The 27173-nt window shown below is 34.7% G+C and overlaps 1 protein-coding gene across 4 annotated transcripts in view; it reads left to right on the forward strand.

The window, feature by feature from the left end:
• The window catches only part of SLC4A10 (solute carrier family 4 member 10), a 277734-nt gene that overhangs the window by 101985 nt on the left and 148576 nt on the right, over positions 1–27173 (forward strand). For all 4 annotated transcript variants that reach the window (XM_054562648.1, XM_054562649.1, XM_054562647.1 and 1 more), the window contains exon 2: positions 4588–4669. In XM_054562648.1, the coding sequence (XP_054418623.1) occupies positions 4588–4669 (82 nt within the window). The remainder of the gene's footprint in view (positions 1–4587; positions 4670–27173) is intronic.

Consider the following 27173-nt stretch of genomic DNA (forward strand, 5'->3'; position numbering starts at 1 on the left):
TTTTTTTAAAAGAAATGTTAAAACTAGGTCACTTCTGCTTGCAATTTTTAGAGTGATGAAATAATTAACTATTTCTTATTTATATTCTTCTCTGCTGCAAAACATTTTATCTAATTATTTTCTTTAGCTAATTAATAAAATTATCTTTTGCATGTGAACAGTATACATGCTTTATATAAATACAAAGAACAACCATTTTGTATCAGTTGAAAAACAATTCAGGTCCTTAAAATCAGTTAAATATTTTTGTGTGTAGGGGAAAATATCTTCTAATATCCTATATAAAGTTTTCCATTTTGCCATTGTTTTCTAAAATATGTTTTATTGATTATGCTATTACAGCAGTCCCAATTTTTTCCCCTTTGTCCCCAGTACCACCCATTCCCTCTGGCAATCACTGCCTTAGTTCATGTCTGTGTGTCATGCATATGTTCTTTGGCCACTACATATTCTATACTGTTTTTAACATCCCTTGACTATTTTGTACCTACCAATTTGTACATAATCCCTGCACCTTTTCACCCATTTTCCCCCTTGCCCCTCCCAACTGGTAATCCAGCAAATGATCTCCATATCTAAGATTCTGTTTCTGTTCCACTTGTTTGTTCAGTTTGTTTTTTAATTTCAATTGTGAATTTATTGACATTTTAGTGTTCATAGTTTTGATCTTCTTCTTTATCTTAAATAAGTCCCTTTAGCATTTCATATAATAATGGCGTGGTGATGATGAACTCTTTTAGCTTTACCTTGTCTGGGAAGCACTTTATTTACCCTATAATTCTTAATGACAGCTTTGCTGGATAGAGTAATCTAGGAATTAGGTCCTTGCTTTTCATTACTTGGAACACTTCTTACCAGTTCCTTCTAGCCTGTAGTTTCTTTTGAGAAATTAGTTGACAAACTATGGGAACTTCTTTGTCGGTAACTATCTACTTTCCTCTTGCCACTTTTTAAAATATTTTATAATGGATTTTGACATTTAAAATTTATAAATAAATAAAACCAATCTGGATTTTAAAAAAAAGAAAGAAAGAATAAACTCCTACCTTTTGTGACACCATGGATGGAACTGGAGAATATTATTCTAAGTGAAATAAGCCAGTCGGTGAAAGACAAGTACCATATGATCTCACCTATAAGTGGACTCTATTCAATAAAATAAACTAACTAACAAAATAAACCAAGGCATGGAAACACGGAGCAGGCTGAAAGTGACCAGAGGAGATGGGGAAGGAGGACAATGGTGGAAAGAAGGAAAAGGGACTAAACAAAGAACATGCATGAATGACCCATGGACATGGACAACAGAGTGGGAATTGACTGTGGGAGAGGGGGTGGGGGTGGGATGGGTGGAGAAGGGCAAAGGGGGAAAAACTGAGACAACTGTAATAGAATAAACATGATTTAAAAATAAAAAAAATTTAAAAGATTCTCTCTTCATCTTTAACTTTTAGCAATTTAATTTGATATGTATTTGTATGGTCCTCTTTGTGTCCATGTTGTTTGGGACTCTCTAGCTTCCTGGACTTTATGACTATTTTCTTCACCAAGTTAAAGAAGTTTTCTTTTATTATTTTTTCAAATAAGTTTTCAATTTGTTGCTCTTTCTTTTCTCCTTCCAGCACTTCTGTGATTTGAAGTTGGCATGTTTAAAGATGTCCCAGAGGCTCCTTACCCTATCTTTGATTTTATGGATTCTTTTTTCTTCTTGTCAGAGCAATCTGGTAGATTGTTCATCTCCATTTTGTTTAGTTTTTTTCTGGAGTTTTGATCTGTTTTTTCATTTGGGCCAGGTTTCTTTGTCTCCTTATTTTGGCTGCCTCCCTGTATTTTTTTTTATGTATTAGGTAGAAGTATTTTGACTCCCTCTCCTAGTAGCTTGACCTACTGTAGAAAATCACACCCATAAATTGGATAGGGTGGAACTTTAGGTAATCACCAGGGGAGGGCAACCCATGTGAACCAGGTTGATGGAGTCTCAGATATGATTTGGCCACTCTGTGGATCTGTGTGATAGAGGCCTCAGAAAAAAAAAATAATGGCCGCTGTCTGGCCTCTGGAATTTTGTCTGAGAGAAAGCTGTCCACTGGCACTCATTCTGATGCCAGACACTTCTGTTTCTCCCCGTGTGTCACTGGTGTCTTTCAAGCTGCTGCCCCAGTGCCAGAGCCCAGAGGGAGTGAGTCTGCCTAAGTCCTAAGTCCATTGTGGGCCCTTTAAGAGGTGATGCCTGAGAATCCTGCAATTTCTTCCATCACCCCAACCCACACTGCTTTTTATAGCCAGAAGTTATGGGGGTTTATCTCTCAGGCACTAGAACCCTGGGCTGGGTTGTCTGGTATGAGGCTGGGATTCCTCGTTCCCTAAATATCACTCCTGATTTTTATCTACCACATATGGGCGTGGGACTGCCTGTTCCATGTCTCCTCCCCTCCTACCCATCTGAATGAATGTGACTTCTTTAATTCTTTCATTGTTGGACTTCCATACAGCTCAATATTCTGGGTGATAGTTATTTTGTAGTTTAGGTGTAATTTTTGCTGTGGTTGTGTGAAGTGGTAAGCCATGTTTACCTATGCTTCCATCTTGACCAGAAGTCTGAAATTGTTTTAAGATATTTCCCTTGTAAAATATAGTGGAATACTGTTCCTTCTGATCTTTGAAAATGAATGCATGATTTAGCTTTTGATATCCTTCCTAAAAACACCCCAGAGGGCAGAGATATCTCCCAATTTAACTTATATTTGATATTCCTTGCACAGAGGATTATTTTGTTTTGTAAAAGTATCAAGAACAGATTCTAAATAGGCTGAAAGTTGCATTTGTCTGGTTCGGGAATATTATATAATTTAGGTCTTTAGGTTTTTTCTATTGCTATTATTGCTCAAACCAACAGATTTTTAAAACTTTGCCCAAGAGAAGAGCAATGGGCTATGAACCCTATCTTCATTTTCATTTTTTCTTTCATTCATAGTGTAGGTTTCTTTTACTCTGATTTCAAACACTTTGCTCTGACCTGACTTAGCTCATTTTCCTAAAGACAAAGGAATACAGAGTTTAACACATACCCTTCTGCTGTCTATTTTGCCAATCTTTCTAGGTTGAACTAGGTTGTCTTTAATTCTACAGTTGAAAGTACTGATTTGTAAAACATGGAGACCAAACCATTATATCAAGATTATACTTAGGAATTAAAAAGTTTTCCAAGAAGAAACAGAAATCTTGGAAGATTCATTCATCTTTGGTCTACCTTTTCATTTCTCCTTTTGTTATTAGTTTTCACTTATAGAACAACTTAAAATAGGTGTTCACAATTAAAATTTATTTTACTTTATTCAGTATTTTGTATTTTTTCATTCTTGCATGGTCAAAATGAGTTATATTCACTCTTCCTTCCATTATTTTATTGAGTAACAAATAAATGAGTGTGTTGCTTTAAGGGGGTACAAAATGTAGTAATAGAACCACTGCCCAGCCATTTTCAATAGATTAAAAAAATAGAAACTGAATGACTGCTTAATGCACATGACTGTATTTTACAGTTTAGTTTGAATAAAATGTATTACACTGAAGCAAAATAATTAGAGTTGTAGTTTACCTAATAATTGCTACTAATTGCTTTCAAGGGATTAGATTTCCCCAACCCCTCATTTAATGGCAGTAGAAATATGTCAACCACAGCATTGGTGGTGTTAATACTAATGATTTTTACATTTTCCATGTATAGTTCAAAATGTCATCCTGTTAACAAGAGTTCTTTATCAGAGATAAAAATGCATATAACTAAACAGACAAGATATCTGTTTGTTTTCCATTTTTCATCTCACTAACAAATGATGCCAGCTGGAATGTTTGTCTGCCTTCAGTTTCATGGAAAACTGGTTGATATTCCTTCTCTGAATATGTGCAGCCAAATTAATTTTATATTCCTTAAACTAACACTTGATAATCAAATAGAATAGTCATGTATGAGTGACTGGACTGAACCCCTAAAATATTAGGTCATATTAAAAGTTTATTTTTCTATTGTCTGTGTCTACGAGTTTTTGTTTGTCTTTGTTCATTTGGTGCTTTTACTTTTATATCTCACATATGAGTGAAATCATATGGTTTTTGACTTTCTCTGCATGACTTCTTTCACTTAGCATGATATTATCAAGATCCATCCATGTTGTTGCAATGGCAGTATCTCATAGACACAGGCAAAACAGTATGGTGGTTGCTGGAGGGAAAAGGGGGTGGAAGACTGGTAAATGCTAAAGAGACCCAAATATATGGTGACAGAAGGAGATTTGACTTTGGGTGGTAAGCACCTAATGCAACATGCATATGTATCATAGAATTGTATACTTGAAATTTTATTAACCCATGTCATCCCAATAAATTTAATTTAAAAAGGTTGAAAACAAAAAAAGAAAATACTTTGAGCTTCCAACCTTAAAAATACCTTTATTAATTTTCATCATATTGTTATTTAATAGGCATATTTTGTAAATAAATAACTTTTTTTATCTCTGAGAAGTTTGTTTTCTGAAATTAATAGAATGTATGTACTATAATTTGGTCTTCTTTTTTCCCATTTTACAGAGAAATGATGAAGAGGCAGTTGTGGATAGGGGTGGAACTCGTTCTATTCTCAAAACACACTTTGAGAAAGAAGATTTAGAAGGTAAGACGTTTTCCCTCCTTGGATAGCTATTCCTCTCTTTGTTTGAAAGTGAAATGTGAAATTTGTCACAATGTGGAGAATTGCAAACGTTGATATCAGAGTAACAGCGGCAGTGGGTAGTGGATATGATTGTTTTGATGCAGCCTGGAATGCCAGTAGGCAGACCTGAAAACAATAACATCCACTCAGGAGACATTTATTGAACCTCTGTTACATCCCAGGTACTGCATTGTGTTCCACTCTTTCAATATCCTTGTTTCAAAGAATTACAGTCAACTGGGGAATAAAAAGAAAAAAAAATGACAGACCAGCAATATGGTGCTATGTGATAGGGGAGAACAGAACAGCAGGGATCTCTAACTCAGTCTATGTTGTCAGAGTAGGTTGTCATCAGAAGAGTTAAAGACCATTTGGTAGTCTAGTTTTACTCAGATATTTATGAGAGAGAGTAGGAGGCACCATTTGTTTGTGTTCTCTTCAAAAAGAAGGTCAGATACTTCAACAGGGAGGCAGTGTGGTCAAACAGGGGTGTCCAACCTGCAGCCCATAGGCCATGTGTGGCCCAGGGTGGCTATGAATGCAGCTGAACACAAAATCGTAAATTTACTTAAAACCTTTTTTTTTTTGGCTCATTAGTTTTTGTTAGTGTTTGTGTATTTAATGTGTGGCCCAAGACAACTCTTCTTCCAGTGTGGCCCAGAGATGCCAAAAGGTTGGATACCCCTAGTAGTAGTAGCTCTGAAACGAAATGTACTGGTTTCGAATATTAGTTCTGCCTTGTTTGCTGTGGAACCTTCAGCTAGTTAGTACTTCTCTGCAACTTCATTTTTTCAAATGTTAAAGTAAGGATAACAAAGGAAAATAATTTCTAAAATTTTTATAATAATTAAGGGAAAAGTATTTAATATCTGACATAAGAGTTATATAAGTATTGACAATTATCATTACATCACAATTTAGTGTATGTACACTATTAGTTCATTTTTATTTTTAACCAGAAATTATTACTAGTGAGATACAAGGTATATGGTACTTTTCATCTTTTGGTTGAAAGTGAAACTCAGGTAATCTTAAGTAAAACTAATCAGAGGTAGCTCCTAGTGATCCATCACAGCTGAGAAGTAAGGGTTTATTCCCCTTAAGAATTGTAATATAACCACCTAAATGATAATTAAATTCATTATTCTTGTGCTTCATCTTTAGCTACAACAATTAAATAAAAAAAGAGAATTAATATAATGTTTAGAGACAACTTTCAACAACTATACCTACGGTGGGCCTGACATTTTGCTTGGTGCACAGAAAATACCTTGGCCTAGGAAGGTTATACTTACTGGGTGTACATAGTGATTTGCTATGCTATCCATATTCATTATACAAATTGCAGGAAGCACAAACCTGCAAAATCTAAACTGATTATGGATCATAAAATAATTATTTCTTGGATTTGAAATGCCATTATATCAGCAGCAGGAAGATTTATCTTCCTACTTATGTTATGATTTCAGCTATACTTGTATTTACTAAATACACACAAGAAAACCTAATGAACCAAGAAGTTAGTCTAAAAATATACTCACTTCTAGGGAAAAGACATCTTGGGTTGAAAGACTATGATGAATAATCCATACACAGATAATTGGAAATTAAAAGTTTATAATTTACAAATAATTCAAGTAGAATCCTGAATGGTACCTTTGGATGGAAAATACATAATACAAAAATAATATTAAATAATGCCATTTTAATTATCATATGAACATGAATTACATATATTTTATTTTATCAGGCATGGTTAGGGAATATGGGTGACAGTATATGATGCTCATTAAAAGAGAAGGGGGCCCTGGCTGGTGTGGCTCAGTGAATTGAGCACCAGTCTGCAAACCAGAGGGTCGCTGGTTCAATTCCCAGTCAGGGCTCATGCCTGGGTTGTGGGCCAGGTTCCCAGTTGGGGGTGTGCGATGGACAACCATGCATTGATGTTTCTCTTCCTGTTTTCCCTCCCTTCCCCTCTGTCTAAAAATAAATCAATAAAATCTTTTAAAAAATAAATAAATAAAAGAAAGGGGAAGGGTCAAATCAAGGAACATGCATAAAGGACCCATGGACAAAGCCAAAGTGGGGAAGGATTGAGGGTGGGAAGTGGGTGTGGGTGGGGCAGGGGAAAGTGGCAGCAGGAAAATGGAGACAAATGTATCTGAACAATAAAAATAAAAAAATAAAAGAGACTTCTGATTGGCAAAACACAGTTCATAAACCAGATTTTGTTTTCTTTATTGATGTCTATAGTGGATATTTTAATCCCAGAAGTGAATAATTTTGGCTCATTGGTGATTGAAATTAACATCACAGAATTTAAGTTTAATGTTACAATTTTAGACTTTTGAAGGAAAACAGGGAAACCTTTATTTATATTGACTACCTAAATATTTTTTCTTGTCCGAAACCATACTACACAGATAAACATCCTAGCATTTGAGGATGCTGTGGAGGGTTCTGCTGTGATGCACACGAAGAATTACTCTGAATTAGAAAGTAATGCAGGGGCAAGGTGATTGATGGTGTGGTTTAGGAAAACTCAACTGGCAGCATAATATAAAATGGGTAGTGGAAGAGCACCAATTAGAAAGGTAGCATTATTGAGGCTAATGGTGGTGGTAGTTTCTCCCTTTGTGTAAAACACCACACATTTTAAGAGTTTCTTAGTAATGTAGATAAAACATACTTTATAAAAATCTTTCAATTAAAATTGATTGATTTATTTAATTTTCCCACTTTATTGAGATATAATTGATATGTAACTGCAAATTAAAGGTATATGATATGAAGATCTGATACACAAATGTAATGAGAAATAATTACTCCAATAAAGTTGCTTAACACATCTGTGACCTCATATAATTGCCTTTTTTGTGTATGTGTGGTGAACATCTAAGAGTACTCCTAACAACATTGAAATATGTAATGCAGTGTTGTTAACTGTAGTCACCATGCTATACAATAGATCCCTAGAACATATTCACTTTAAAATGGGAAGTTTGTACCTTTTGGCCAACATCTCTGAATTTCCCCCATCCCCTAGCCTGTGGCAACCACCATTTCAATTAAAATTTTAAATTTGAAAATTACTCTTTCTCAGAACTGTGTATATGGGGCCTGTCCAGAAAAAGTCCAGCCATCGTTAATAGAATGGTTTGCACAGCGTGGATGTAACCTGGTAGCCAAGGAGAGTGGACTGGAATGCACATGTGTGAACAATAACTAACTCACGGTACTAGTCAGTGAGGACAGTAGACACTTTTGAGTGAGCATGTGTACTGTGTGGCCATTACATTCAAAATGACTGAATGAATAGGACAACAAATCTGCATCAAATTTTGCATTAAGCTTGAACATTCCTCTACAGAAACTATTCAGATGATTTAGAAGGCTGCAACTATGGGCAACTGGTGACTCTCAGCTTCATCATGACCACACACCAACTTATGCTTCACATTTCCTGCAGTTTTTTGGCAAAACATCAAATCACCCAATTGACTCAGCCCCGCTACAGCCCAGATTTGGCATCCTCTAACCTCTGACTTTTCCCAGAATGAAAATCACCTTAGAGAGGGACGAGATTTCAGATTGTCAGTGAGATTCAGGACAATATGATGGGTTAGCTGATGGCAATTCCAACAAAGGATTTCGCAGAGTGTTTTGAACAGTGGAAAAGACACTGGGAAAACTGTGTGGGGCCCCAAGGTACCTAGTTTGAAAGGAACTAAATTTCTCTCCAGAAATTATCTTTAGCTGCAGGGGGCTTGCCTCTTGCCTATGGGCATAATAAATTCAATTCATGGTAAGTGAAGGAGTTTAAAGCCTCCCCCCAAATTGATACAACTTTGAAGGGTTGTCTCAGCTTCAGACCCTCCTCTGAATCAACTGAGGCCTTTCTTGCACTTGTACCATAATTTGTTTTCTTTTGCTACCCAATGCTGCTGCCTGTATTTCCTCACAGATGTTGTTGCTGACAGCTCTCTTCAACAAACCCCTTCCACACTCCTCAGAGACTGATGAAGCTGACCCACTTATTTATTGATCATTGGGGGACCGTGAACAGTACTAATAGATATAGTTGGTAATTAGCAGGGCCTTAACGTTGGTTTCTTAGTCTGTGGGGTTGAGAAATATGGCAGAGAATGAAAAGGTTCTGAAACTCCTTGCTTTGGCCATGATAGTAAATGAAAATGAGTATTGCATCTGATGAGAAATGGCAGAGATTAGTGTCATTTTTAAAGACCTAAAGTATGTACCAGTTTGGCCACTAAAGAAACTTGTGAAATCCTAGAGGAGGTAATGAACTATTGCAAAAGCAGCCAAATGGTGGCATGAATTGCAGCTGCTACATCAGTTGTAGAATCTTTGCTAGAGCAGGTTACCATGGCCTCAGGTGCATGGTATGCAGCTGTTGATCTGGCAACTGCATTTTTTAAGTTACTATCGAGAAGGAGAACCAGAAATAAATATTCTCTTGAGAAGTACAACAACATATATTTATGGTCTTGCTCCAGGGTTGTACTAATGCTCTTTCTTTATGTCATAATGGAGTCCAAAGGGATTTGGACTGAGCGGATGTTCTATAGGCATCACATTGGTTCACTTATTGGTTAAGTGAACAAGAAGTGACAAGTGTTTTGGAGGACTTGATAAGATGGATGCATTCCAGAGTCTGTTTCCAAGCAAGTTTGAATAAAGGATGAAAGAATGTGCAACACTGTACTGAGCGTGAAACTCCAGGGTGGATAGATAGATAGGTAGGGTCCGTTTCCAATGGGAACAATAAAAATAACCAAGTGCTTCTTCAGTTACTCTTACTCACCTTGATTCTCTCTTTATTGTTCATCCTCGTCCAGGTTATCTCAGAATGAATGCATGCACTTCAGATATGACCATTGTTATACCTTCTGCAGACATAAAAGTAAATTAATGACAAGTCACTAAAATCGCATGTCCTATTAATAATTAGATGGTAGTAAAGAGAAGAATAATAGAAAAAAATTTGCTATTATTATAGCCATTTTGACTGAACTGATCAATTTCCAATTAAGCTGATACTGTCAAAAAACTGCATTGTTTTCTTGAAATATTTTTTAAAAATATTTTTATTGTTTTAAAAAATGCATAACATAAAATCAACTGTCTTAACCATTTCTAGGTATACAGTTCAGTAGTGTTAAGTATATTCACATTGTTGTGTAACCAATCTCCAGAACTTTTTCATCTTGGAAAACTGAAACTTTATACAACTTCTCATTTACTCCTCCCTTACCCCACTAGCAACCACCATTCTAAACGTTTTCTGTCTATGGATCTGACTACTCTATATACTTTATATAAGTGAATCATGCAGTATTTGGTCTTTTGTGGCAGGCTTATTTTACTTAGCACAATGTCATCAAAGTTCATCTATGTTGTAGCATATGTTACAATTTCCTTCCTTTTTAAGTCTGAATATATTCCATTGTATATTTTATCTATTCATGTGTTGATGTACATGGCTGCTTCCATCTTTTGGCTATTGTGAATAGTGCTGTTATGAACATGGGTGTGCAAATATGTCAGAGATCCTGGTTTCAGTCCTTTTGAATACATATCCATAAGTAGGATTGCTGGATCATAGGTTAATTCTATTTTTAACTTTTGGAGAAACTGCCATACCGTTTCCCACAGCAGATAAACAGTTTTATATTCCCACCAAGAGTACACAGGAATTATATCTCCACATCCTCACTGACATATGATTTTCTTTCCTTCCCTTCTCTCTTTCTCTCCTTCCTTCCTTCCTTCCCTCCCTCTCTCCTTCCCTCCCCTCTTCCTTCCTTCCTTCCTCCCTTCCTTCCAGTTAGCCATCCCAATGAATGTGAAGTGCTATCTCATTGTAGTTATTATTTGCATTTTCCTAATAATTACTGATGTTCAGCATCCCATATGCTTCTTGGTCATTTGTGTATCTTCCTGGGAGAAATGTCTGTTCCAGTCCTCTGCTCATTGTTTAATTGTTGCTGTTGAGTTGTAGGAGTTCTTTATATATTATAGATACTAGCCCTTTGTCAGATATATAATTTACAAATATTTTCTCCCATTCTATAGGTTGCATTTTCACTCTGTTGATTGTGTCTATTGATACACAGACATTTTTACTTTTGATATAGTGCAATTTGTCTAGTTTCACTTTTGTTGCCTGTGCTTTCTGTGTTATATTTAGGAAATCCCAGCCATATCTACTGTTATAAAGCTTTCCCCTATGTTTCCTTCTAATTTATAGTTCTTGGAATTAATATTTAGGTCTTTGATTCATTGTGAGTTAATTTCTATATATGGTATAGAATGCCTACCTCTGTATTCTTCATATTCCTTTGTTGCCTAACATTACACCTGTTATAGCTCGTATTCTCTCCACAGGTTAATTTCCCCCTCACCCCAAATCATTGATATACAAAGAACCTAAGTGAAATAAGCCAGGCAGTGAAAGATAAATACCATATGGTCTCACCTATAAGTGGAACCTAATCAACAAAACAAACAAGTGAGCAAAATAGAACCAGAGACTTGGAAATAAAGAACAAACTGTCAGTGACCAGAGGGGAAAAGGGAGAAGTTAGATAATGGGGGAAAGAAGGGGAAGGGGCAAGCCTGGGGAACACAAATAGAATATTCATGGGCACGGACAATGGGAGCGATTGACTGTGGGAGTGCAGGGGACCGGGCAGGGGAGAGCAGTGGGGAAAAGGGTGGGACAACTGTAAATGAACAACAAAAAAGAAAAAGAACCTATTTAGTGACTATTATTTTTCATTTTGTAACACCTGCTATTTGTTATAGTCTGAGAACATAGAAGAGGCAATAAAACCTCAGGAAAATTATTAAAGACTTTCTGTTAAAAAACTTTTAGATTGTCTCCTACCAAATTGGTGCCTTCTCATCTCCATTTATTAGTGATTTTTGTCCACACAGAATTAGAATGCCAATTCTGCCCATATACTGGTATTACCTGATCCCTCCTGGGAGAATAATTATCTTCCTCCTCCCAACTTCTCTTTCTAAGTTTACACCTTTTCTTGTGTTATATATATATTTTATTTTTCTTATTCAATTATAAGCTTGTTGAGGGACAGATCTTCACTGTACACATATTTACATTCTCTCATGATATCTAGCACGTTTTCTTAAACTAGACAGGTGCTACAAATGTGTTGTATTGAATTGCATTTATATATAATTCAATAATATGTAACTAATCATGTAAGACGTTAAACTTATATAATGTAATTAGGTGCATAATTAACACTCATCAGATATATTTAATCACCTTTCAAACATTTAACATGTAAATACAGTAGTTTCTAATTATGTTTCACTGTATCAAGATAAATAAAATCTAGTTACATTTTAGTGTGTTTTTCAAGAATTCATAAATTTAAAACTCTAAAGGAAAAGTTAAACTAATCTTTAAATTGAAGCCTACATATTAAATAAAAATAACACTTTGCATATCATAATTGCTTTTAGCAGATATTAAATTATTTAAAAGCTGAGGATTTAACAGAGAAATTTATGCCCCATCTTGATATTCTTTTGCTCATTCCATTTGAGGAAAAGGTAGTTGGCTTACTAGTTTATTTTCTTTTTTGACCATTTAATGTAAAATGGACCCAAAGTTCAGGGATAATGTAACTAAAGCACCTACCACAAAGCACTCTCACAACATAATTCTGATTTATCAATCAGTAACAACCTCCTACTTCCTTCATTTCACCCAATGCATTCCTTGGCACTTAAGAGAACTAAAATTGTTTTCTGACCATAATCATTGCGATGTCCAAAGTGTATCTTCTTACAATATAAGCAGGAATAGACAAACTACCAATCAATTAGGACTTTTCTCATGAAGTCATTATCATTCATCAATATTAAGGAAGTGCTAATGGGATACAACCACTGTTTTATGCTCTTCATTCTCCAAGGAGGTCAAGGTGCTATTGCTGTCAATAGAGCACTTGAGTCCCCAATGGAAATAAATCACATTGGCCACTTTGCACATAAATGTGTTTTTTTTTACTTTATTTATTTATTTTTTAACTTATAAATCATGTTTATTCTATTACAGTTGTCTCAATTTTTCCTCCTTTACCCACCTCCACCCATCCCACCCCCACCCCCCACTCCTACAGTCAATTCCCACTCTGTTGTCCATGTCCAAGGGTCATTCATACATGTTCTTTTTCTAGTCACTTCCCCTTCTTTCCACCATTGTTCTCTTTCCCCCTCCCCTCTGGTCACTTTCTGTCTGCTCCATGTCTCCGTGCCTGTGGTTTATTTTGTTCATTAGTTTATTTTGTTGAATAGAGTCCACTTATAGGTGAGATCATATGGTATTTGTCTTTCATCAACTGGCTTATTTCACTTAGCTTAATATTCTCCAGTTCCACCCATGTTGTTACAAAAGGTAGCAGTTCCATCTCTCTCTCTTTCTTTCTTTTATAAATGCAGATTGATTTTATTTATATTTTTAAATGTCACAGTTAATTATATTAAAAAAATTTCAAACCCTTATATAGTCTCAGCAATTAAACCAACATGACACCAGCACAGAAATAATCAAGTAGATCAATGAAATATAATGAACATTCTAGAGACAAATGTATATATCTGTCTAACAATATATGATTAAGGTGATATTTCAAGTCAATGGGTAAAATAAGGCTTATTCAACAAATAAGGTGCATGGACCACTATTACTTGAAATAAAACAAATATAGAGCCCTATTTCACACATTATACAAGAAATATTCAGGTGAGTTAAAAATCAATATGTAGAATATAAGGAATTTTAGAAGAAAATAGAACTAATATTTTTCATGACCTGAAGTAAAATATTCAAACCCAGAAGCTATAATTATTGATATTATGACTATATTAAACATTTAACTATATAGTAATATACATATAAAAAAAGTTAAAGGACCAGGAATAGAATAGAAAAGTATTTGCAACACATCTAAAACATGGTTTATAGAGTTTTTTCTTTGTGAAAAAAGTTCTACAAACCTTTAATCAATAAATGGGTAAAGAATACCAAAAAGTCATTTAAAGCTTTTTAAAAAAAATAATAGAAATAGGCAAGAAATATACTAAAACAGGTTCAGTTTCAACAAATAATAAAGGAACAATTAAAATAATATCATTGTCACAGTCAGATTAATGAGTATTAAAAATATTGGTAATATCAAGTATTGACAACTCTGAAAGGAACCGGGTATTCATAGAAACTTTTTCTTCATTTGAAAGCAGTCCCTTTAGCATATTTTGCAGTGCTGGTTTGGTGGAGGTGTATTTTTTTAGCTTTCTTTTGTATGGGAAACTCCTTATTTTGCCTTCTATTTTAATTGAGAGCCTTGCTGGGTAGAGCAGTCTTGGTTGCAGGTCTTTGCTTTTCATGACTTGAAATATTTCTTGCCATTTCCTTCTGGCTTGCAGTGTTTCTGTTGAGAAGTCAGATGCTAGCCATATTGGGGCTCCCTTATATATTACTACCTCTTTGTCCCTTCCTTGCTTTAGGATTCTCTGTTTGTCTTTGATATTTGCCATTTTAATAATGCTGTGTCTTGGAGTGGGTCTCATTGTGTTCCTTTTGAATGGGACCCTCTGTGCTTCCTGGACTTGTGTGACTTTTTCTCTCCTCCAGTTGGGGAAGTTTTCCATCATTACTTTTTCAAATAGGTTCTCTATCCCTTCCTCATTATCTTCTCCTTCTGGTATCCCTTTTATACGGATATTATTACATTTCAGGTTGTTCTGCATTTCCCTAAATGCCTCTTCATTCTTTTTGAGTCTTTTTTCATTTTATTGCTCTTTCTGGGAGCTTTTTTCTACCTTGTTCTCCAACTCGCTGATTTGGTCCTCAGCTTCATCTAGCTGCTTTTGATTCCTTCTACTGTGTTCTTCCATTCAGAAATTGTATTCTTCATTTCCTTTTATCTCTTATTGATAGTTTCTATGTCCTTTTTCATGCTGATATAGTTTGCAGTAAGTTCCTCATAGTTTCCCTGTAGTTTTTTGTAATTCTCTCTGAGCTCACTGAGCTCATTGAGCTTCCTTAGAACCATTGTTTGGAACTCAATATCTAATAGTTTACTTGCCTCTCTTTCATTTAGTTCTCTTAGTGGGGATTCTTCCTTTCCCATCGAACAGGGGGTATTTCTTTGTTTTCCCATTATTTGTGAGATTCTTGCTTCTGCTTCTTAAATTGACCTGTCTTGATTTCCTGACTTTGTGGTGTAAAATTCTATGGTTGGAGACCACGGTTTTTACTTTTTGGATCTAATTCTGATGATGTCAGATGTCGTCCTTCTCTGACCTTAGGCAGTCTGTTAGAGACTTCCAGGAATCTACTGTTTGTGACTGTCTCCTTCTGAACATAAATGTTTACACTTAAAATTATCAATGGATATAAATACTGATAATAAGGGATACATATTAAATAATAGAAAGAGGTAATGTTCTTGATTTTTTTAATAATATATGCCTATAATTTTAGCAGTACAGGTATTACTGGAACCTTAATAGAAGTGATTCCATTTTAGGTATAAATATTCTGAGATTACTTTTTTGAGTGTTTTTTGTATTTTTCTCAGTAATTTTGTTTTCCCCCCATTCTATCTTTCCTCTTTTCTGTTTACCTAGATATTCCTACTGCCTTCGTACATCAGAACTGCTCACAGCATAATGGGAAAAAAAATCTCATTTTCTTTCCTTCCTTTCTCTATCATTTCTACTTCTTGATGAGCTTCAGGTGGTAAGAAAATAAAGGAAACCAAAATTATTGAAATCATAATTAGGAGAAGATAAAATTTTAACTTTCTGCTGGTATATTAGGCTTTTGTTTGTCCCTGTGACAGGAAGATATGAATATTCTTTTTAACTACTTTCAAGAGGACTATAAAAACTTCTTTTAAATTACCTTAGGAGCATTTGTAATAAAAGCATTACAGTCTTAGTAACAAAAGATTTCTAATTTCTACCTAAGGTATTTTGAATTATACCTATTTTTTCTTTGCATAACTCAGTTTTTTTCTTATAATGATAAATTGCCCTAATTTATTTAGATGATAATATAGCAAGAGAGTATTTTATGACATCTTAGTGATTAATACAAAGCAGTAGTGTCAGCAACACCAATGCCTTTAATAACTGCATTGTGTGATTATGAAAAAAAGTCATCTTTAGTAAGTTGAGATATTGACTTATATAAATGGCTTATTTCTCTTCTGCTATTTCACTTTTATTTTCTCTTCACATTGATTAATCTGCATCCTATTTAACTATTTTAAAAGAACATTCTTAATTGCCAACTATAGTGGCTCTCTGTCCTCAGCCACTTTGAGTTCTCTGTTGCTTTTTATCTTTTTTGTCATACCTTTTTTTAAATTGTATTTATTGTGGTGACATTGGTTTACAAAACCATACAAGTTTCAAGTGTACAACTCACATATGGTGAGATCATATGGTGTTTGTTTTTATCTGACGGGATTATTTCACTTAACATCTCCAGGTCCATCCACGCTATTGCAAAAGGCTAAGATTTCTTTTTTCTTTTCTTTTTTTTTTTACAGCTGAGTAGTATTCCTTTGTGTAAATGTACCACAGCTTTTATTTTTTCTTTTCACCATATTTTAATGGCATATTTAATGGTTAAATATGACATATAATAACACATGACTAATATTTTATCAAAACATTTTTTCTAATTTTTTTTAATACTGTGGAATTCCATTTTAGATGAAAACATCAGATACTTCCATAGGAAAAACAATTTGCAATGTTCAATTTACATGTACCCACAGATTTTTAAAAATCCATTTATCTACTGATGGACACTAGGGCTGCTTCCAAATCTTGGCTATTGTAAATAACATTGCAATGATCATAGGAGTGTGTATATTCTTTTGAATTAGTGTTTAGGATTTCTTTGAATATATTTCCAAAAGTGAGAACACTGGGTCAAAAGGCAGTTTCATTTTTAATTTTTGAGGAAACTTCATACTGTTTTTCATAGTGGCTGCACCAGTCTGCATTCCCACCCACAGTGTTTGGAGGTCCCCCTTCCTCCACATCCATGCCAGCACGTGTTTGTTGATTTATTTATGATAGCCATTCTGACAAGCATGAGGTGATACCTCACTGTGGTTTTAATTTGCATCTCTCTGGTGGCTAGTGATGTTGAGCATCCTTTCATATGTCTCTGGGCCCTCTGTATGGCCTCCTTGGAGAAGTGTCTGTTCAGATCCTTTGCCCATTTCTTAATTGGGTTGTGTTCTTGATGTTGAGTTGGATAAATTATTAATATATTTTGGAAATTATCCCCTTATCAGATGTATCACTGGCAAATATGTTCTCTTATCCAGTGGGTCACCTTTTCATTTTTGTTGATGGTTTCTTTTGCTGTGCAAAATCTTTCTAGTTTGATATAGTCCCATTTGTTTATTTTTTTCCTTTGTTTCACTTGCCCCAGGCAGAAGTACTGCTATGAGAAATGTTTCAAATTTTACTGCCTATGTTTTCTTCTAGGATTTTTATGGTTTCACAACTTATGTTTAAATTTTTAATAATTTTGAGTTTATTCTTTTTTATGTGTATGGTGTAAAAGTTGGTGTAGTTTCATTGTTTTTCATGTATCTGTCCAATTTTCCCAATACCATTTATTGAAGAGAATGTCTTTACCCCACTATATGTTCTTACTTCCTTTGTGAAATATTAATTGACCATTAGGTCTTTATGTCTGTGTTCTCTATTCTGTTTAATTGATCTATATGCTTGTTCTTATGCCAATATCATGCTGTTTTGATTACTATGGTCTTGTAAAATAGTGTGATATCTTTGTTCTTCTTTTTCAAGATTGCTGAGACTATTTGGGGTCTTTTGTGGCTCCATATAAGTTTTTGGAATATTAGTTCTAGATCTGTGAAATATGCTATTGGCATTTTAATAGGAATTGCATTGAATCTGTAGGTTGCTTGAGGTAGTATGGATGTTTTAATGGTGTTAATTTTTCCTATCCATGAACACACTGCATGTGTCCACTTTTTTCAGCATCTTACAAATTTCCAAGTACAGGTCTTTTACTCCCTTGGTTAAGTTTATTCCTAAGTACTTTATTTTTTGTTGTAATAGCAAACGGTATTATTTTCCCAATTTCTTTTTCTGATGGTTCATTATTGATGTATAAAAATGCCACCAGTCTTTGAATATTAACTTTGTATCCTGCTACTTTGCCAAATTCACTTATTGGATCCAGTAGTTTTTTGGTGGAGTCTTTAGGGTTTTCTATGTACTGTATCATGTCATCTTCAAATGATGACAGTTTAACCTCCTCCTTTTCTATTTGGATGCTTTGATTTCTTCTTGTTTCATTGCTGTGACTACTACTTGTAGTCTATGTTGAATAAGAGTGGTGAAAGCAGACATCCCTGTCTTGTTCCCGATCTTAAGAGAAATGCTTTTAATTTTCTCTATTGCTTTTAAAACTTTTGGCTCAGCCTTTGTTTTTAGATCTTTCTTCTCTCATCTCTCCCCTTTTGCTTTTCTTCCCTTGGTATTTCCTACCTTATTCATTGGCCCCTCTTAGTCTATGTGACATTTCTATATTTTTTCCAAAATTAAAATACCTCTCATAGTTTCATTGTTTTAAAGTTATTAAAATAATATTAATTCAGTTAGAAAATTCAAGAAATATAAAAATGTGTAAGAAGTCAAACAAAACAACTCCAAATCCCACCACCTAGAAATAATGCTATTAATATTCTGAACACAGTAATAAAATAATTAATATTTTGTTTAAAATATTTTAAACAAAATATTAATTTAATTATATGTATTATAAACAGACATGCAATGATAACTAAATTACATACAAATAGAAGTATAGTTCATTTTTATCCATTAAACTACTCTTTTCTCATTAAAAAATTCAACCTCTTTCCATGTTAATACAGATATTATCCATTTTAATTATACTTAGTATTTCATTGCATGATTATATGATGCTTTATTTAATCAATCATTATCAATGGGCAATTTAACTGTTTCTCATTTTTCTATTTTACACAAAGCTGCTATGAACATGATTGTATATGTATCTCTGTGAACTTGATTTTTCTAACATGATTCTCTGAAGGAGAATTACTGTGTCAAATGATTATAAGTTAATATTTTGATACATTTTTATATTGCCTTCCAGAATGATTATACTCAGAAATACTCCTATTATCATAATGTGAGAAGGTCCATCTATTCCTTCAAATCTTTGACAAGTCTCAACTATCATTTTATTTTTTTATTTTTTATTGTTACGTGATTACAGTTGTCCCCATTTCCCCCCCATTACTCTCCCCTGCCCTGCCCACTCCTTTACCTCCTATATTCAATCCTCCTCTGTTGTTGTTGTCCCTGGGTCCTTTATACATGTTCCTTGACTTGACCCTTCAACTATCTTTTAAATGTTGGTTTCTCTGCACACATGTCCTTGAGTTTTTTCCCCCCTTATTCTCCATACTCTCCCTGGTTGATTCACTTCCTAGAATGTTTCTTCCACCTATAAGTACTACAGGAATCCATACATATCCTGTGGACCTTCATACAAAGAATATACCTAAGGTTGGTACATGGAAGAGGATGAATATGACCAAGTTAGAGGTTATCTCATACAAATATTAGTTGAGAAAGTAGCTAAAGGAATAGTTAGCAAAAACATGACTGCCAACTTAAAGTACTTGAAAGACTGTTATATGGAAGATTATCATTTTATGTTACATAAAAAGAGTAAAGTTTTGTATGAGGAAAAAAAGCTGTTAAGTTTTTAAAATTGCTATATTGGGTATGGCTACTTAGGAATATTTAGTTTTAGAAATGTTAACTTTAACCTCTGTTTATTTCACATGGTAAAATGAGAAGTTTCAATTAGGTGATCTCTAAAGATTTTTCCATCTTTGAATTCTATGATCTTTAAGAGAACTTTTAGAGTGTGCTTTAAAATATAAATTCCTTGTTAACTCTGACTGACAAGAAAAGGTCATTAGTTTTAAATTTGAAAAGAACTTTTTACCCTTTATAAATCAAGGGCTTAAATAATGTCCTATAAATTGATCATGCCTCTAGAAAACCACAGAAACTTACTCTATATCTTTTTTATTTTTTTAATATTTTATTATTTATGCTATTACAGTTGTCTCACTTTTTCCCTCTTTGCTGCCCTCACTTCAGCCCACCCCCCACTTCCGCAGTCAGTCCCCCACCGCTGCCCATGTCCATGTGTCCTTCATGTATGTTTTTCGACTAATCCCTTCATCTTCTTTGAGTCAGTCCCCACCTTTCCCCTCCCCTCTTACAGCTGTCAGTCTGTTCCATGATTCTATGCCTCTGGTTCTATTTTGCTCATAAATTTATTTTGTTCATTAGATTCCTCTTATAAGTGAGATCATATCGTATTTGTCTTTCCCCAAGTGGCTTATATCTTTTTTGAAGGAAAAAGAAATTGAAGTAGGGTAGATGAGGTTTAAAAAATACCATCTAATGTAAAATTTTTAATCAAAAGGTTATGTCTGGCTTTATCATCTTGAGATATAAAATTAGGTCATATTTGGTTAACATTCAAAATATAATGAGTCAGAGGTACTACCTGCCTGGTAGTATTCTGGAATATTGTACTTCTCCAGGAATTCTCCCAAGGCTCCCTAGAGTTACTTCATCTAAATGGTTGAATCAGACTTTAATGTCTCTAATCTGTTGCTACCCTTAGTGAGAATAAATTGAACTTCAGATTCATTCATTCATTCATTCACTCATTCATTCATTCTTCCAACTCTCTACTGTATGCCTATTATTAAGTGCCAGACCCTATTCCAGGTACCAGTAATACAGCAGTAAAAAAGATATAAAGACTTTACATACTAAAGTCCATATTTACATTTTCCCCTCAAGGTTGATCACAACAAATGTTTAACACTGGATAGCCTAGCTTATTACTATAGTTTCAGTTTCTTCTGCCACTGGGTAGAAGTCTGGTGGCATCCAAGCAGTTGGGATAATGCAAGTTGCACTAGGGTTGTGTGATTATCTACCATCATTTGGTACAAGGCCCTGTCCACTAAAGCTATTGATCTTCATAATTTATCTGTACAGTGTTGTCCAGTTAGCCACACAACCTCCTCATCTACATATATACACACCAAAACCCACTTTGAGTCTTAAATGTTAAACTTCTTAGTGACCCAAGTCTTTAATATCCCTTATTGTAAGGGCACACATGTGTCCCCTTTTTCCACTCAAGGTAAGTTTCTTTATACCTAAGTGACTTTGTCAGAAAAGCCTTTAGCATCAGTCATTTAGCACCAGTGATAGGCATAGACCAGCTGTGTATGCACACACACCCTTTGTAATCTAGTGGCTGCTGTTGAGTTTGGAAAATGGGCCAGACTCCCTTCCCAGTGGTGGTGTGTCCTCCAGATGAGGGTGCGAGTAGGGGAATGTTATCCATTCCTGCCTGTCTTCATTTAGGGCACTGTACTCATTCAGATATGGTTTAGTGACTTTAACTCTCAAAGCAAAGGGATTTGGGTTTAGTTTCTCTTCTTCCTAATTGACTCCTTGTGTAAACCTGTGTAAACCTGAGGATTAAAATGGATGCTGGAAGGAGGATGCATCCTAATTTCACTTCCCAAATCTTAGCTCTATGCTTTTCCCTCATCCAAAATAATTATTTTATATTCTGCACTGAGAGGTGGGTACTTACTCAATATCCACTTAATTACAGAACTGTGCAAAGTGTATCATTCCAGAAAGTGAAGTCAGCCTTATTAAGGTAAATTGATCACATCACCTCTCAGTATAGAAAACTGTCAACAACCTAGAAAAGAAAAGAAAGAAAAAGAAAAATTAGGAAGTCTCACTTTATAGTCCCACCAAGTACCAGGCAGTGTTGTTCTGATAACCCTCCCTCTCAACAACCTTTGACCCCCAACAGCCTTGATTTGTGGCATTTGTCAATTTCCATGAGCTGATTTCACATCATCAAAGTGTTTCCACAGAACACATAGCTAAGAAGGGATGTACACACCTGACTCCAGAGAACTGGTGTCAGAGCTTCAGCACACGGCTGCCGCCAGCTACACGCATATATAATAAGAGTGCAAGTCATTGTTTTCATCCAAAATTTCCTGTAAAAAAATAGGAAAACAAGAAACACAGTTTCTATATATCAGTGTGAATCCACATTTATTGTAATGAACATTTTAAAAAATAATACATAATTTTATTGAGTCCCAGATGAAAACAGGATAAGTATGCTAATATATGTCTCTGGATCCTCTGTGTTCCTGCACCTCCCTTCTTCACGAGGCATGCTATCTACATTTCACTTGCTGATACAAATCCTATTCCTCAAAGCACATTCTCCTGTGAGCCAGCGTTTGAATTTTTCAACCTGCTGCAGTATCATAAAATGTAAAAAGTGGTTAAGATTTAATTATTAATTACTCAAGAAATACTTGCTGAGCTCTTAATATGCGAGGTACCAAAAATATAAACATGATTAATCAGACCATATTGCCTCTTATAGATCCTATCATAGGAATTATATGCCTGATTATATAATTAGTTATTTACTTGGAATTTTCAGAAGTTTTATTAGGAAGTATAAGGTGCTAAGGCAGTATTTACTGGTGGTTATATGCAATAAAATTAGACACATTTGATAGACCTGATTGCAGGGTGACATAAATGTTCCTAGAAACAACAGAGGGGAAACCAATGCCTAAGCCAGGCCTTTGTTTCTTTCACATTTGCTATTATCTCACAGGTCAAGACAGGTCACATAGCCAAGCCCAGATTTAAGGGTTGGCAGAATAGCTTCTACCCTTGCAGGGAGAAGCCACAAAAATGTTGTGGCCATTAAAAACAAAAACTACCACGCCATTTATTTCTTATTTGCAAATATCCATACAGGAATGGCAAGTGTTTTTCATCTTTGCTTTTATTTTTTTCATTTGTTCAATTACAGTTGTCCCCATTTTACCCCATTGCTCTCCCCTGCTCTACCCACCCCCCATCTTCCACATTCAACCCTCCCGTCCCCATTGTCTCTGTCCATGGGTCCTTTACACATGTTCCTTGACAACCCTTCCCCTTCTTTCCCCCATTATCCCCCTCCCCTCTGGTCACTGTCAGTTTGTTCTTTATTTCCATGTCTCTGGTTCTATTTTGCTCACTTGTTTGTTTTATTGATTAGGTTCTGCTTTTAAGTGAGATCATATGGTATTTGTCTCCCACTGCCTGGCTTATTTCACTTTACATAATGCTCTCCAGTTCCATCCATGTAGTCATGAAGGATAGGAGTTCCTTCTTTCTTTCTGCTGCATAGTATTCCATTGTGTAAATGTACCACAGTTTTTTTATCCACTCATTTACTAATGGGCATTTAGGCTGTTTCCAGCCCTTGGCTATTGTAAATAATGCTGCTATGAACTCTGGGATGCATAGGTTCTTTTAAATTGGTGTTTCAGAATTCTTAGGAGTAAAAATAGCCTCTTCAACAAATGGTGTTGGGAGAACTGGACGGCTACATGCAGAAAAAGAAACTCAACCACCAACTTACACCATACACCAAAATAAACTCAAGATGGATAAAAGACTTAACTGTAAGTCATGATACCATAAAAGTCCTAGAGGAGAACATAGGCAGGAAAATTTCAGATATTACGCACAGCAATATTTTCCCTGATATGTCCCCTAGAGCAACGGATATAAAGGAAAGAATAAACAAATGGGGCTATATCAAATTAAAAAACTTCTGCACGGCTAAAGAAAACATCAGCAAAATGAAAGGAAACCAACCGTATGGGAAAATATATTTGCCACTGATACCTCAGACAAAGGTTTGATCTCCAAAATATATAAAGAACGCACATGACTCCGCTCCAGGAAGACAAACAATCCAATTAAAAAATGGGCAAAGGACCTGAACAGACACTTCTCCAAGGGAGACATACAGAGGACCCATAGTCATCTTTGCTTTTAGATGTTTTGTTTTGTTCCTTCAGTTTCACAGCGGAATCCTGCAACTGTCTTCATGGAAATCTATTTTCTCCTCAATGACTGTTCAGTTTTCCAAGCAAGCCTTTGTGTCCTTCCTTACCATAATTCCCAGAATAGGCCATATTCTACATGTGTACATCTTTCACATTAATACAGTGTAACACTATTTCTGGAAAATTTTATAGTTTTACATTTTTGCTCATTTTCCTGAAGCAAAGTGGCAGGGCTGTTCAGAAACCATAATTTAGTTAAAATGGGGTTGGGGAAGTGAGAAGTACCACCTTCTCTTTTGTATTTATTTTTTAAGTATCCTAGAACATATGTCCATCTCTTTTTTCCCTCTTCCTTGATAAATAAAACAAAAAACTAAATGTTTTAAAATAATAGTGAAATTGGAAGTTTTTGTCACTATAAAAATACATGCCCTGTCTCACCTTACTTTTCCCCCTGCTCCAACATCCCAAAAAAGCTTTCCTTTTTTTGCCCACACTATCTTTTTTTTTCTAGATTTCCCACTTTTCTGAAAATCCAAAACCTACTTACCATGACCTAGATGAAGTTGTACATTCTCCAGGAACTTCTTTTACTTGCCCAGGTTATCCTTCGTTTCACTCTGTTATTAATTCCTACAGAATTTAATGCCTGGCACCACTTAACAGTAGCTTTAATACAGATTGGGTTGTTTTGTTTTGTTTTACTGCTTTTATTTATATCTGTATTTGTATTATTTGCTGTTGTTCCCTTTGAATTTGAGTCCTAAATGAATGGATGGTTATCCTTTTTTAAGTGCAGGTATCATATCCTGTCTTATAACCTATCAAAATTGCAAGTTCTCCTGTCCTTTTTTCTTAGAAAATACATATTAGGATTCTTTCATTTATTCACAAAGTGCTGAGGCTATGTTCCAAGTTAAAAAGAAAATACTGCTATCTCAGGATACAAAGTAATACAGTTGCTATTGCTCAAGCCAGTGTTATAAACTTACAGGAAATGGTATTTTTTAAAATATGTCACAGTACCTTCTAAACTTGTACATCTGTAATTAGTTTAAAAAACAACAACAACTTTTTTTTGTCATTTTGATGAGCAGCTTTGACACTTTCAAGATACCTATTTTCTGTATATAATAGCCACAGTCACGTGGCCTTTGTTTTGCAGTGGTTGCAAATATGGCCCTTGGGGTAAGTGACTCTGACTAGCACTGGTGTTTAACTTTCTTTCTCATTCAGCAAAACAACTGTAAGAAACAACATGGCGGTAGCGTAATAGTATCTCTTTGCTTTACATACAGGCAGTCACTCACACCCTCTTGAGGACTCTCTTCTTTCTCTCTGTTGCTTTCCCTCAGCAGAGAATTTGTGTTTGACTTAAGAGTTCTTTGATATATTATGATAAATGATGCCTCGTTGTGTTTTCTGACTGTTAGACTCTCCGTGGAATTAAAGAGATCACATGCTCAGTCAGTTTAATTTACTTGACCTTTTACCATGATTGACAGATCTAAGTAAAATGGCTGTAGTGACTCACTGATTATGCACCAGCTGTGTTGTATTCATTGCATAGAAAAAAGTTAGCTGATTCCTTTCCTGCCAGCAAAATAAAAGAGAATAGTTTATTAGTATTATTATTAATCACAGTAAATCACATTGCCATCCCCAAATGCATTTCTTCCCTCACTGCATTTTGTAAATAGTATCCTATGGCCACAGCCACATCCAGAGTTGTTTTAGTACTGGTATCTCTTATCTAATGAAAATATTTACAATATTTCTGGACCTACTCAACAAGATAATGTCTATACAATTTAAGTATCAAAACCCAGGATTTGTTAGCAAGATTTATGTTCAGAAAGCAGTGTTGTCTTTAACAAACCCTTTGTTTTTCTAATGGGGAAATTGTATTTTCCCTCAACTGACATACAGGTAAATTCTGAATAAATTTTAGTGGTCTATGCTTATCTAAAAAAAAAAAAAATTTAGATCACTGTGCCATTCTTCCTAATATTTTGAAAATATATTCACATCTCAATGATCTGTATTTTTATTACTTTTGGGGTTTTTAACATGACAGAAAGTTAATTTGTTAACTATTTTGACTAATTTTAAAAAAATGCTCATTTGAAAAGATTCCCTCTTTAAAATTTTGGTCTTTCTCTTAAAAATTATTCCTATATAATCTTTAAAAATAATTTAGATTAGGTTTAATAAATGCCAAGTCACTTCAGAATAATGACACTTATTACTGAGTTTCTTGAATTTTTTCCTTAAGTAATATCTGTGAGAAATAAAATTGAATTTCGGATATAATATTATAGGAAAAATATATGGTAGTATTAACCTGGAAATGTTATTTATTTAAATATTGTTTTCCACAGGATCTGAGCTCATTTTCTAGTTCTTTAGGACAGGCTATTAAGAGTTGGGATTTAAAAAGTTGTCAACATAGAAAGAAGCAGGAAGACTATGAAATCGGACAGTAAAATTTTATTTTGACTTTGTACTCATTTAAGACACTGAAGGTGAGGACAATGAAGGGGAAAGAGAACTAACAAATACGAGTATCTACTATATTACAGGCCTGTTTAATATTTTTTGTCTACTGTATTATCTCATATAATCTTTGTAGAAAACCCCTAAACTCATTGATAAGTTTTCAGTACCTATATTAATTTTGTCCTAAAAGCAAACATGAGGTTTTTGGATCAGATACAGACTATTATTATTACTTACAGCAATAACAACATTGGTCTCCATGTCCACTCTTCCCCTTCAGCGTGAGGCTATACACATAGGAGGAGAGCCTTAAGATTATGAATCTGGGAATTTGTATAGGAATTGCTATACAGCAGTCTCCTCCTTTACTGAGAGAGGGCGAGAAATCTTTTCTCCATTATGCAAATGAATCTCAAGATAGAAAGGGGGAAGTCCTCTCGTTTAAACCCTTTGGAATATAAACCAGTAGCTCTGGGGCTTCACTATAATAGAAATGTAAACATATAAATCTGGGAGATATGTCTATATCTCTTTGAAGATCTCTATTTAGTGAACCTTTAACTTCCAAAGCTTGTCCTTTAACCCAGATTCCACTGCTCTTTGCTTTAGATATCTTTAATCATGCAGAAACATGAAAATATTTTCTCTATGGCTTTATAAGCATAAATGTGATAGTTTCAATACTGTTGCAATACAATTTATGGCCATTAGCTTTGTTTCTATTCTTAATTTTATGAATGTGTTTACTAGCATAATGCATTATGTCTTTTATTTATATATTTTACTTAAAATATCATCTTTATTTATGCAAAGATTTGTATACTCAATAAAAATGTATTGAGCACCGAGAACTATCAAGCACTGTTGTAGGTAGCTGGGAT

This window comes from Pteronotus mesoamericanus, unplaced genomic scaffold (assembly GCF_021234165.1).
Source record: "Pteronotus mesoamericanus isolate MK-2021 breed Mesoamerican mustached bat unplaced genomic scaffold, CSHL_Meso_final scaffold_651, whole genome shotgun sequence".
NCBI lineage: Eukaryota > Metazoa > Chordata > Mammalia > Chiroptera > Mormoopidae > Pteronotus > Pteronotus mesoamericanus.